This window comes from Elaeis guineensis, chromosome 5 (genome assembly GCF_000442705.2).
Source record: "Elaeis guineensis isolate ETL-2024a chromosome 5, EG11, whole genome shotgun sequence".
NCBI lineage: Eukaryota > Viridiplantae > Streptophyta > Magnoliopsida > Arecales > Arecaceae > Elaeis > Elaeis guineensis.
This window is the reverse complement of record NC_025997.2, coordinates 2,169,495-2,183,684: the sequence shown is the minus strand read 5'-3', so window position 1 is coordinate 2,183,684 and position 14,190 is coordinate 2,169,495. Positions and strand designations below refer to the sequence as shown.

At 38.1% G+C, this 14,190-nt stretch overlaps 2 protein-coding genes across 7 annotated transcripts; one reads left to right on the top strand and one right to left on the bottom strand.

The window, feature by feature from the left end:
- Positions 1 to 2,305: 2,305 nt before the first annotated feature.
- On the top strand, positions 2,306 to 11,627 carry LOC105044363 (transcription factor PCL1). Of its 6 annotated transcripts, XR_831888.4 has the most exons (3): positions 2,306 to 3,470; positions 10,649 to 10,858; positions 11,034 to 11,177. XR_831888.4 is itself a non-coding variant. In XM_029264385.2 (2 exons), the coding sequence occupies exon 1, from the start codon at positions 2,442 to 2,444 to the stop codon at positions 3,453 to 3,455; it is 1,014 nt and encodes a 337-aa protein (XP_029120218.1). In that variant the 5' UTR covers positions 2,306 to 2,441; the 3' UTR covers positions 3,456 to 3,470; positions 11,493 to 11,627. The 6 variants fall into 6 exon arrangements, 5 of the variants coding, with proteins under 5 accessions (XP_029120218.1, XP_019706568.1, XP_010920529.1 ...); XM_029264385.2 differs by lacking the exons at positions 10,649 to 10,858; positions 11,034 to 11,177 and adding an exon at positions 11,493 to 11,627; XM_019851009.3 differs by lacking the exons at positions 10,649 to 10,858; positions 11,034 to 11,177 and adding an exon at positions 11,511 to 11,527.
- On the bottom strand, positions 11,324 to 12,795 carry LOC105044362 (pentatricopeptide repeat-containing protein At5g59600). Its single transcript, XM_010922225.4, has one exon. It carries the CDS (start codon positions 12,793 to 12,795, stop codon positions 11,416 to 11,418), a length of 1,380 nt encoding a protein of 459 aa, XP_010920527.1. The 3' UTR covers positions 11,324 to 11,415.
- Positions 12,796 to 14,190: the final 1,395 nt, after the last annotated feature.

The following is a 14,190-nucleotide window of genomic DNA, read 5'->3' as shown; positions in this document are numbered from 1 at the left end:
ATATAACCTTTCCAATAATATAGTTCCCATGAGATTTTTAGCTAATACATTAATAAAGAACTATTTTGAGTATCATGTGACATTATTACCATTTGACATTTATATATATTAAAAATTTAATGTTCAATTGATGTTGAAAAAAAAAAGCTAAAGTTTTACATACATTTTTCATGGATATTAATGTAAAAGGATAACAAAACTAATTTATATTTAAACTAGTTTGCTAGAAATTTAATAGAAATAACAATAAAAATGATTTGATAGTATATCCGTAATAAAATGATTTGATAAGTACATATACAAATAATGGTTTTGAAAATAATCTATAACTTTTATTCATAAATATATATTTTAAAGAAAACTTTAAAAAGTAAATCACTTCATATCATATACATCTAGCTTCTCTTTGTTAGCATCATCCAGGTCGGTGGCAATTCATGATGGTATATTTATCGTTGCTAAAGTGCATTTATCGTTGCTAAAGTGCAAGTATCACTCTTAGGATTCGTTGATTCACAAGAAGAATTTTTCTTTTTCTAAGAATAAGATTTTGATATGTTTGGTTGATCATAAAAAAATAATTTATTGAAGAATAGATTATATTTGGTTAAGCACCAATGCATATATTTTTCATGGATATTAATGTAAAAGGATAACAAAATTAATTTATATTTAAACTAGTCAGCTAGAAATTTAATAGAAGTAACAATAAAAAAGATTTGATGAGTATATCCATAGTAAAATAATCTGATAAGTATATATATAAATAATGATTTTCAAAATAATATATAATTTTTATTCATAAATATATATTTTTAAAAAAAATTAAAAAATAAATCATTTCATATCATATGCATTTGGCTTCTCTTCATTAGCATCATCGAGGTTGGTGGCAATTCACAGTGGTGCATTTATTGATGCTAAAGTACAAGTATCACTCAGGATCTATTAGTTCACAAGGAGAACTTTTCTTCTTCTGAGAATAAGATTTTGATATATTTGGTTGATCATAAAAAAATAATTTATTAAAAAATAATTTATATTTGGTTGAGCATCTATTTTTCTAAGAATACTATGTAGAATATTTATTATATACTCAATAGATATAAGACCATACATTTTGCTTCTAAACTTTATATAAATAATAATATTATATTAATATTAATATAAAAATAAAATTAATATATTATAATATAATATTAGATCATAATAATTTATTGTATTGATATAATATTAATATATATTATACTATGTTAATATAATATTAATATTTTAATATAAAAAAATTATTAATATCTTAATAAATATAATATTATATATTATTATATTAGTATAAATATTAAAATATAATAAATATTATAATATTAATATAATATTATATTATCATTATTCAGTATTTCATCTTAACAATCTATGATATTTTACAAAATCTTAACCATAGATTTTAAAAAGATATTTTAGACAAAAAAAAAACTATAACTTTTCATTTCTTGGGAAAAGCTTTTTTTTATTATCTTCTCTACTCAAATTCTAATCAAACAAGAGACTCTTTCTTCACTTTTCAAAAACTACCTCTTTTCCTTCCATTTTCTACGGACCAAACGAGTGCTTAAGAATTTAATTATTAGATGGATAATGGATTAGATCAAATAACCACTCATCGTATTATTCTCTTATATTTTAATAATTTATGATCAAATGAGGATGCCTACTATCTACCATATGTATGCCTGGGATTTGGACCGGTCAATCGGAACTAGTCCATGCAATAGTTTCTCCTCTTAAGGGAGCACACACCATTTTTGCTAAGCCGATTGGAAAGGAAACGAAAAGTGAGATTTTGATATTGGACTTGTGGACCCACCACCTACCACCTTGGGCCCTCCGCACGGTGGTAGCAGGTAACTGGGGTTTTTTCACACCACCACGGACCCAGGGCTTGTTGATCAAGACCACTAAAATACGCGACAAGATTCGTGCCCCGCTGCCGATAGCTTCTGCGCCAACGTGGCACCGCCTTTCTCTCTGATCTATCTGGAAGCCTACCGCGAGCTGGCGTCCGATGGAAAGTGCAAGCGCATCAAAAATATCCGAATGGAGAGCAGTAGATATCACGCCCTCAGTCCAAGCAAAAACGAAAAAGAAACGGTGAAAAATTGGAAAAGTGAAAGCGCATCAAAAATATCCGAGTAACCGCTCCACGTGGCCGGTCGGACAGGTACGATCATAGCATCGGACCGTGCACTTTTTTATACGAACATAAAGCGTGACACCTTAAACTAATAAATATCCCAAAAACCCCTCTGGAATCTTACGCCCTTCCGAAATATCTAACCCCATCCCACCTCCACCACCTCCACCGCCGCCGTCTCCCCCTCCATCGTCCCCCCTCCCTTCAATACCTAGCTTGGAATTCTCTCTTCGGATCTTGAATTCCCATAATGGGGGAGGAAGCCAACGACAGCGACTTCAACCGCCTCGCCGCCGCCGCCGAGGACGGCGGCGACGGAGACGAGGAAAGGGTCCTTGACTGGGAGATTGGGCTCCCCAGCGCCGAGGACCTCACTCCGTTATCCCAGTCTCTGATCCCGCGGGAGCTCGCCTCCGCCTTCAGGATCACGCCGGAGCCACCAAGAACCATTCTCGACGTCCACCGCGCCTCCCAGCAAACCCTCTCCAACCTCCACCGCCACGTCCCGTCGTCTTCCTCCTCGGCCGCCCTCAGATCCTTCAATCCCTTCCCCACCTCTTCCGCCACCGCCGATGATCCCATGGTTCTTGAGGGTGACGATCCTTCCGGCAAGAACGGCGCAGGCGATTCCTCCCGCAAGGTCCGGAGGTCGGATGGCTCCCCCTCCGCCACCGCCCCCATGGAGGAGGCCGATTCCAATGCTCCCCGGCCGGAGAACTCCAACGACGATCACTCTGCAAGAACTCTCAAGAGGCCCCGACTCGTTTGGACCCCGCAGCTCCACAAGAGGTTCGTGGATGTCGTCGCCCATCTTGGCATCAAGAACGCTGTGCCTAAGACCATCATGCAGCTCATGAACGTGGAGGGGCTGACGAGGGAGAACGTCGCGAGCCATCTCCAAAAGTACCGCCTTTATCTCAAGAGGATGCAGGGGCTTTCGAACGAGGGGCCGTCATCCTCCGACCATCTGTTTGCCTCGACGCCGGTGCCGCAGAGCTTGCACGAGCATCCGGTGCCGGTGCCCATGCCCTATGCAGTGCCGGCGATGGTCCCGATGCCGGTATTTGGCATGGCTCACCCCCATGGTCATGGAGGTCCTGTGGGGATGGTGCCGGTAAATAACTACCAGCGTAATGGAGCCTACCATGGATTCGCGTCGTACAATCCTTTTGGAGCTCTCGGGGAGCAGCCCAAGGATCGGCCCGGTGGTAACAACTTTGGTTCGATGCTTTCGTATCCCCATGTTATCCCTAATGATAAATAACCGAGAAATAAAAAGGTTTGCTGACTAAATTTCTCTGAAGTGGCATGTCTGGGTGATACTCTTGTCTTGTTATGTTTTGTTCTGTGGTATGCACAGTCTTCTGCTACTTTTATTGGATTTTGCATCAATATGGTGAACGCTTGGTTTTAGGAGCACATATTGAGATACTTTATTAATTTTGAACTCAAATTCATTCATCATTTGTTTGTCGTAGTTGAAGCTTAGACTTGTTATGTCATCTCCGCACACAGGTACAAAATAAACCCTTTTACCTTTTCTACTCACACTGAGACAACCATAGTTACGTACTTTTCTCATCTACTTCTTTTTTCCCAATTAATAATTTGACTGAAATTTAATGCACAGTCCATGATTTACTGACTAATGTCATTGTTCCTTTGTATGCACACTCCCTGCTACACTTTTGTGAAAGATCTAAATATTGGCGGAGTCCTTCTTAGAGTATCCTACCCTGTTCTACTTGATTTTGTTGCCTTTTATCTCACATTTGCATACTTCATAGCTCTGATCATGTCTTCAAATATACATAAATCATCTCAGAATGAAGCATGTTATGTGATACAAGGTCTGTCAAATTTCTCAACATAAAATAAGTTATTTAGCTGGATACTGCTATTCCATGATACTGGTCGATCTTTAGATAACTGTAGTTCCACATCATAAACAGATGGTGCAATGTTATTTATTTTCGTTTCTAAAAGTACTGATCTTTATTCCAATTATTTTTACACCAATACCTGTGCTGCTCAATGATATGGTGATAATAGTTAAGTTCTTAAGGAACCTGTCTTTAGCAAGGTATTTCCACTCATCTAAATATGGACTAAACTGAATGCAAGCACCATCTCATATTCAGGTAAATCTGTGAATGAGCTAATTATAGAAACTTCACTTGCATAAGCCTGGCTCAGAAAATATGGGCCTGTCCAATGAGATCTGAGGACATTTTGTGATTTTGTGTCATGAGATTAAGTAAAGGGGTAGACCTAAGAAAAAGACCTGGGTAGCAATTGTGATATTTAGTTTTAAGAGGCTTGAGCTGATAGGGCATGTGACACCTAAGGGCTTGTTTGTCATGGTTGATTGGTGCACTATCTTGGACACTGAATTTGCAAAATATCTCATGTTGGATATTTGTAAGTGGTTTTGTTTCATGAATATCTCCACCTTTTTCAAATACGGCCATTAAAGTTTAATAGGACACCTGTTGCATGCTTCTGTCATATGAGATACCTGCAATATTTTCCTCTTTTAATATCCTCGAATATTCATGTTCGAACTTTTCGCAAATAACAGCAATAATTAGAGTAAACAAGTTCTTAGGATGCCCTTAGGGGTGTTCTTGAAGTTGACAATTAGTGCTGTAGCAGGAGTATATTTAATTTGCAAGCAGAGTTGTAAAATAACTCCTTTTTTTTTTTTTTTTTTTTGCTAACTTTAAGTTGATATATACATGTTAGACTCCATAAGCATACAGATATGATAAAAATCTGCATTGAAGGGCTATCAATCAACAAAAAAATTTTGAGTTTATTGTGTTAATATTTGTGGCTGGACTAATATGTTAGTAATGAAAATGAAACTGCGGGATGAAATCAGCATATATAGACTATCAAGTCCGTTTAGAAGAAGTTTGGCGTTCTATTTTTGAACATGTGATCATGCCGCCCTTCCCCCTTACTCAAAGTCAAAATATCATCACATTTCACTGCATATCCATATAAAAGATTTACATGTATCACCAAATAGGTAAAAAATAACTTATTTATGAAATAAGAAAATGACAATTAACAGACTACTGGCATTATAATTTAGAATATGTTAATCTTTGATACAAGAAATCGAACAATTTAGTGCAGGGATGTTTGTATGACATCGAATATGAGGGGGGCTATGGTTTAATAAATCAAATATTCTTCTCCATGTTTAGACTGGCATCACCCATGGAACAAACAGAAAATTGCACCTTAAGCACTCCATTTGTAGTTTTAAAATATGTGTGTTCTTCTCCCTCCATTTCCTTCCTAAATTGTGTCTGATGTAATCAAAATATTTGACTGTTTTATCTTGTTCGGACAATGTTATCTACCATTCGATCCAGTGAGCCAATTTCCCCATTCTCACCTGGCACAAATGTTGCAAGTGACATTCTTGGTTTCTCTCATTTGTAACAACCCTGTGCTCAATTCCTTTATACATTCCATTGCTTCGGTCCTTTGACATTTAACAAAACAGATGATTAATTCCCCTGATTCTAGACACATGTTAGTCATTAATCATTCTCTCAGCAAATAGAATAAACAAAAAAGCATACATGACAAGCCTAGCCTGTGGATGACAAAATTTTTCCTTTCCTCTCTCCTGTTAAGTGAATTTTACTGGTTTTTATGTGATTTCAAAATTTCAGATATTCCACTCGTGAAAGTTAACTCAGATTCACTTCATTATTTGAGCCTTTCTTCTTACTACCCGAAGTCAACCAAACATCAACTTTCTTCCTTTTCATCTTGTCTTTAAATCAGTAGCTTTCAGTTGAAAGGGCAGTTATTTTGCTTTTTTCTTGGTCTAGTTTATCTTTTCTTTTCTTGTTTGCTCAATTCTAATTAGCTTCATGGGCAAAGAATACAGAAAGGATTTACATGTGTAGATATTTTTGTCACCTTTATCTGAAGGGGAAAATGAAGAACATTTTCAATTAGTGTTGATCATTTGATACTGGGATATGTTAGAAAATGTAAAACTGGTTATGGATATCCTTGTGGGTGGACTGAGTTCCCAGAATTTCTTAATTTTACATTAAATTATAGAAATTAATAACATATGTAATAGATACTATGATATCATGTCTAGGATTTGGAGTAATTTTGTCTTCAAATAGATACTTTTTACAACTGGATGAATCAGTTGATCCTTCACTTGAGTCATGACTATGGAAAACCAGTTCCACCAGCATCATTTCTTTGTGAGATGCAATATTCTAATGTATTGTGGATGATAAGTTGGCATAGAGTTGAGTTAACAGCACTCATGATTCATGCTCATGTTCAGAATCATGCAATGTTCAGATATCATGATTTTCTGGTGAATGTGCATTTATTTTTCCTGTGTTATTTTTTTATGGGAAGAGTTATTTCCACTTTATTACTCTTTGTGTAGTTTGAGATATTTACTCCGGGTTTTTACCTCCTTATAAGTGCTTAGAGAGCCATTACTGACAGACATATAAGGGAGCCCTTTGGTCCATGTTATTTGCACATAATTGTAGGGTATTAGCTAATGTAAATTGGAAATAAGGAATAGTTGATCAAAACCAAAATACTGTGAGCACAATTTAGGTTGGAATATGTGTATAATCAAGTGAGCTATCAGGGACCAGAGGATCTTGAGATGGAATAGTTTGTTCTAACTTGTGGAGTTAATACACAAAAGAGAATTTAGACGAGGATGTATTATGTACCTTATTGGATGAAAGAACTATCGGCAAGTGGAAATGCACCTGGGCATGCGGTTATCAATTGTTGAATGAGGATGAGGAGATTGATGTATGCTTAAACTAGGAAGACTTACAAATTTAAGGAAGCTTAGAAGTTGCAGAATTGGAGAATTTATTAACGAATGTGATTTGGGGTATAGATCTGCAATGTCATGGGGTTAATATTTGAGATGATTGGACTGTGACTATGTTTTGATAATGTTGATTTGGTGGTGGCCTTTAATTCTGATTGTATGCTCAAAACAGAGGAGGTAAAGGTTAAAATAAAAGAGATCATGAATAGTTCTGATATGACAATGGTGAGGTACAATTTATGTAGATGAGGCCAGACACGAGGGAAAAAGCTCGTTGTTTATGCTTGCTATTATGTTTCTCAGTGTTCCAAAAGATAGAAAATTTGCTCGTTTGATTCTGAATACTTCAATAGAATCTCCAATATTTACTTCTAGAGCATCTGAAAATCATTTTATAGGAAGCTCTGTTCCTCCTTGTACTTGATATATAGGCCTGTCATGTCATCATTTTGCAAGAGTATGGTCATAGAGCTGTCATCAGAATGGGGGCTCATACCTAGAACTAGATTGGGCCTTCAGCCAGTTGGATGGTAGTTTGTACGCATAGCTTGTTTTAGAGCTCTATCCAGTCTTAAAAGTCCATTGTTATCCATGTTCATTCGCAAGGAAAGATTGGCAAGCAGCTTACAGTTATCCTTTTCAATTCCATTGAGTACATTTCAACTGCATTCAGTGCCAAAAGGGAAACACCAATATAAATTAGTATGGAATCAACTAAGTGACAGTTTATTTGAAGATGTTTGTTAACTAGCTAGAGTTGTTCTGGAATTTAAACATGATGATGCATGTAATATTATATTGGTTGGCTATTTATGTTATTTCATTCTGCTTTGTTAAGGTGACAACACTTTTTGGTTAGAAGAATGTAAAAGTGTAATAAAAAAAAAAAGAGAATTGCTTCTAGAGGCTGCTTTCGCATGTGTAATTGAAGGATCTTGATTCAAATTTGTGAGTATACCTAATTTAGTTGTTCTTATACAGGGAATGTGTTGAACTTTGTGGTTCAATAAACCATCAAAATGAAACATCATGTCAGTTAATGACCACCGTATATCAAAACCAGGAAAACTGCATCACTGATCATTTGTAATTTTACAAGTTTATTTTTCCTTTCGAGTCATGAGAATATTTTCAGAAAAATTAGCACCCTGACATCATCTCTACAAGTAATAGGAGGTGGGTTCTGTTAATATTTCACAAAATATTTGAGCATTGGCTGTGAAGGATGAGAGGAGATAACTTGAAATCTGGTACAACATTTGGCCAGTAATTTAGTTTTCCTCATTTTCAGTTGGAGTATCGTTAAAAATGTCCAATCATTACAGTCCAGTTTCCGCCCTTCTGACATTATGTATGCTTGCCCATGTCTCTGGAGGTCGTTTGGTAACATTGAGTAGTTCTTTTTCTCGTCTAGTGGGAAATCAAAGAATCCAGCCATTACATTCTTGATTCTACATAAAATTTCTTCGGGTACTCCATGGTTCGTAATCTGTAAACTGGTGTGTACTTAGAAATAAATGAGATGAATGCTTAAGCTATTCAATTTGGAAACTTAATGGGTCAATCATCTTGACATGTTGAAAATGCTATGAGCAATCTTTTTTTTTTTATCTATTATTATCTGTTAATTCATGTTTTAAGAAAGGGGTTGAATCATCATGCCATGGTACACTATGTACAGTAAATGCCAGATGAGTTTCTCCTGCCTATCTGCTAAAAAGAATGCGAATAGCTGCATACCTGAAAAAAAAACCCAGTACTTGCAGGCTATATCTACTTTCCCTTGCTTACCTTCATGCCCTCTTGAAAGAAATAAGAAATCAATAACAGGGATATTAGGTGAAAAAAACCAGAGATTAGCAGCTCTCAGGCCGTCAACATAATCTCTAATGTATCTCTAAGGAAGGCAACATAAATCCCTCCTCACAATCCCCTAAATAAAAGGCACAGTTAAGAATCTTCCCCGTTCCGGTCCTTGATCATCGTCAATGACAGAATTGTCAACCTTTGGGTCCACTTCCTGTTGATGCACCATCCAAAAAGCAAGCCTAATTAGCATTCCATCCATTAATCTTGTACAATAGAACTTAAATGGTTCCATTGTACTGTCACAAAAAGGCCAATGCATGCTGAGAAATAATAAACATGACTTTCACTTATTTTCTCTCAAGAATACCCTGTGAGCATAATTTGTATCTGGCGCTCTGAAATTCAGTTGTTTGACAAAACTTGGTTAGATCATGTGATTCTCAACAAATGTCAGGTACTGGAATGTATCAATCAGACTTGCTGTTGATTGATGCAGTTCAAATTCCGCAACTCAAACCTTGTTTCACTATTCTTATAAAAAAACCTTGTTTCACTGTTAGATTACTTGATCTTGTACTGAGTCTACCTTCCAGCTGTCTGATAATTCCAGCTTGCTTGAAGGTATTTCCTTCTACCATTTTCATTTAAAGTATTTTTCTCAAAAATAGTATTTCATTTGAGGTAGAATTCTTTAATATTGAAAAATGGTAGGACATATTTCATTCTAAAGGAGAGTCCTTCTTCTAATATTTCATTTTCATTCAAAAATGAATAAACTCTTTCCCAGTTCAGCCATCACAACATGACTACAAGCCGTCGGAATGTTAAATTGTCAGGTCTGATACCCACCTTTTGCATTAGAGTGAAAAGCCTGATTGCAATGTCACAATGTTCATGATTAGCAAATCCGAAGATCATAGAATTGCGTGAAAGTGCATTCCTTCCTCTCATCTAGGTAGCTTACGATATATAAAATACTGCTGTAAGGTGTTCCAGAAGAAAATTAAACTGCAACCTAATAAAATTCTAATAAAGAATGACTAACCAATCGTAGCTCTAGAGGCCACTGTTAGGAGGGAGTATGATGGCCACTGTTAGGAGGACTATTTTGTCTAACTTAGAAATTAAATCAGGATTTTGTTTAAGTTAGGAAAAAAAAAAAAAAGGAGAGATGGCTGAGACCATGTTAAGGCCAATTGTATAATCTCTACAACATTTTGCTGCATAGAATTTACAGGGCAATGTTCAATATTTAGTAATGGATATGAGCAGCATACATCAATATCCTGTAGGGACACTCCAGCTATAGATTCTGGAGTAAGTTATGATAAAATCACGTAAATATTTTAGACCTTTTTCTGAAAAAACATAGGCAAGGCTTTGCAGCAAAATAGTATAACAATGCATTTGTCCGGTACAACTTCTGATGTTAAGATGACAGAACTGCATCTCTCTCTCTCTCTCAAGAAAAAAAGGGAAAGAATGGAAAAGAAAAGAAAAAAAGAAAGGAAAAAAAAAAAGAGAAAAAGGGAGAAGAAGAGGAAGAAGAAGCTAGACATGCTTATTAATATCCTTGAATGCCATTTGATACCTCTGCCTATTTCTATTTCAACGGAGTTTAAAGGCCTTTTCAGGCAGCAATTTTCAACTTCTACAATAATTTTATAGCTTAATTTTCTTCTGCTCCATCTCCAGTCGCTTGCTCACCATTTGTTTGTATTTCGGAGAGCCTTACAATGCCTTCACATCCATCATTGATGTTTGATGACCTCTTATTTGTGCATAATTCTATGTAGGATGCTTCAAACACAACTGGTTCGATTGACGATTGAGACACCAGATGAAGCTTGCTAAGGATCAACCTTGGGGACTATTATTTCTTTGTCTTTAATCTGCTTCCACCCACAGCATTTCTTTACAAGTTGAGGCTCCAAATCAAGTTCACAATAGACATTTTTCTTCCATCGAAGAAACAACGCATATTTCTGTTTAAAAGTTACTACCAGGTTGTTCAGCCCATCTCTTCTCTGCATTCATCAATTTTGCGCCCATCTTTTAGAAAATTTTGCGCCCTTCTTTCTTCTATTTTATTTCCCCATATCATCAACGTCAAATGATATCCCTTATCCATTGAGATGCACTGTACAAGCCCCTTTATATATCTCTTTATTCTGTCTTCAGACCTGCTGTTATCCAGAAGTTGTTGATGCGCCATCAGAACTATATGTCCATATGATTGTGTTTACCAAATATTGCTGAATTTTCACTTTGAATTGGCACAGATCCATCTATTGGAAGACACCTGCTGTCAGACGTATTACTCTCCCTTCTTTTACTGATTTCCTTAAATTATGCCCGAAGATCTTTCCTGTTTGTTTATATTTTTCCTTGGTATCATTAGAAAGACCTGCCTTTGTTCCATAGAATCAAGCCACGAAATCAATCCTTGTTCAACAAGCATGGCCAACAATAAAATAGTATATGTAGCTGTTTCCAAATGCACATAGCAATGCGCAGAATAAATAAACTACAGTTTTTTTTTCCACAACCATTTCATATTAAATCAGGTAGATTCTATCCAACTGTACCCATGGAACTTTTTCATGTTCTTTTTCTTCATCAATTTCTGCATCTTGACAGCATCTGCCTGTCTCCCAGCATCGAGAAGCATGCTCGACAATATTATACAGCTTCCTGCACTCTGTGGCTCGATTTCAAACAGATGCAAAGCCGCAGTCTTAGCAAGCTGGACATTGCCATGGCGCCGGCAAGCCCCTAACAAAGCTCCCCACACAAAAGAATCTGGCTCAATAGGCATTCCCTTGATGAGATCATAAGCCTCCGCAAGCTTCCCTGCTTTGCCGAGCAAGTCCACCATGCAAGCATAATGCTCCAACCGTGGCTCAATCCCATGATATTCTTGCATTAAAATGAATAAATGCTTTCCTAGTTCGACCATTCCAGCGTGACTACAAGCTGTAAAGACTGCCGTGAAGGTAAGATGGTCAGGTCTCACATGCTCATTTTGCATCTGATAGAAAAGCCCGATTGCATTCTCACAGTATCCATGGTTTGAATATCCGAAAATCATAGAATTCCACGAAGCGGTACTTCTCTTCTCCATCTTATCAAAAATCCTGACTGCTTCCGATATAAGCCCACACTTGGCGTACATGTCAACAAGAGCACTACTGACGAACAAATCTTTGTCCACCCCTGTTAGCACAGCATAACCATGAATCTCTTTTCCATGTCTCAGGTCCGCAACATTGGCACAAGCTGGCAAAAGACTACTAATTGTTACGGAGCTTGGCCTCATTCCTGCAACCACTTCCATTTGCCTGAACATCCCAAAAGCCTCGCCGTACTTGAAATTGAGCACAAAACCTGATATAATTGAAGTCCAAGAAACAACATCGGGCTCCACTCCATCAATCTGCATTGATCTGAACAGATCCATGGCCATCGCATCATTGCCCATCCGAGAGAACCCAGAAATCAGTGCATTCCATGTCACTAAATCTGGTTTTACTCCTAAAGATCTCATCTTTATGAGTAGGACCATGGCAATTTCTGCTAGGCCTCCATGGGCATAGCCCGAGACCATGGAATTCCACACCACGAGATCCTTCTCAGCCGTTCCGTCAAACACCCTCCGAGCACTATGAAGTTTACCGCATTTGGAGTACATATCAATCAAAGCACTACCAATGAAAGCATCGGAATCGAGCAGAGAACGGGTGACCAAATTGTGCACTGTTCTTCCGCTTTTCAGGTCAGAGAGGTTGCCACAGGCCCGGAGAACGCTGGGAAGGACGTAACGGTCGGGTCTGAGGCCTTGGGTAAGAAGTCGGTGGAAGACATGTAGGGTCTCCTTGTGGAGACCTTGGCGAGAGAAGTAACTGATCTGGGCGATCCAATGGCTGGCATTTGCTTTACACATCCTCGTAGGATCTCCTCCTACACTTGATATCTATGATAACAAAGCCAGCGTCTAAATGTAAGTTAAACCCTTTTATGCTCTCGCTGGTGTGGGATTTGTCTCAAAAATATCAAAGGCGGCTGTTTGATTGCAGGGTTATCTGATTGACACTTCCGCGGCCGAGGCCGGGCTCCTGTGGGTCGGACAGTCCGAAAAGTGGGAGCGCCGGCGCTGGGAAATCCCGAAAAAGCCTGTCGTTCCGCCGCCGAAATCTCGAAGTGCTGATCTCCTCCTCCGCCATTGGCAGCCGCACAAGAACCGCCCTCAATACCGTGGAGTGCAGTTCTTGATGAACGGCGTGGGTCATGTCTTGTACTCCAAGAGGAACGCGAGTCGAGCCATGGCTTCAGACGCCCTCGACTGGATGCGGCAGCCGGTACTTCCTACCGAACAGACCGCCGAAAGCGCCGGTACTTCCTCCTCCTCGTCGGAAACCCCTGTTTGGATGAATGAGCCCAAAATCGCATAGCCATCTAGATAAAGCCTAACCCCGTTTGTCTTTATACATGGAAAAGCATAGCAGTAGGCCGGTCTGAGTCCCATAAGTCGAGAGAGGAAAAAAAAAAAGCTGAGTTTTTTTTTTTTTGATATTTTTTTTTTTGGGCCCTATGAGATTCGAACCGCAATGACTTTTTGAATACTCAAAAAAAAAAATAGACCTAATCCAATCTCATTTAAACAGTTAGAAAGGTTCAAACTAATGATTTCTACAAGATTTTTAGTTCATCTCTTAGAGTTTGTGCTCCTTATCGACGTCACGGATCATGTAAACTTCTATATGGTGCGATGGAGATCAATCTGGAGTAAATCTCTTATCAAAGTGAGGAGTAGGAGAACATCTTCTCTGCTCGGAACTTTGAAATCGACTTAATCATATCTGTCTTTCCATCTCTGGACTTCAAAGGGGAGGTGGACTTCGAAGGGGAGGCTGAGTTGGTTGCTGCCAAGATGCCTCCTGTGCTGAGTTTGTTTGTTACATGACGTTGACTGCTGCGGTCAATGTTTGTACTTAGATAATCAGTATGTTGAATTGGTCCTGATCCACCCTTGCAGTCAGTTGAGAGGGTTGCAGAGGCATCTCCAATTGTTAAGTCGGAGAATGGTTTTCAATTGGATTTTTGACTGACCGGCTCATCATGGCGTTGGAACGTCGTGAGGAAGTTCTTTATGGCAGCTTAGTTACAGATCTCGTACTTCTTCCTAAAAGTGAGTCTAATCCTTCCTTCAATGTTAATTCGTTGCTGCAGATTTTTGGCTTGAGCTGGATTGATTGGAGTTAGATGATAATTCGCAAGCTGATGGTGATCGGATCTGTAAAATAAATTTCTGATCGGAGTTAGCTCCAATAAAGATTCT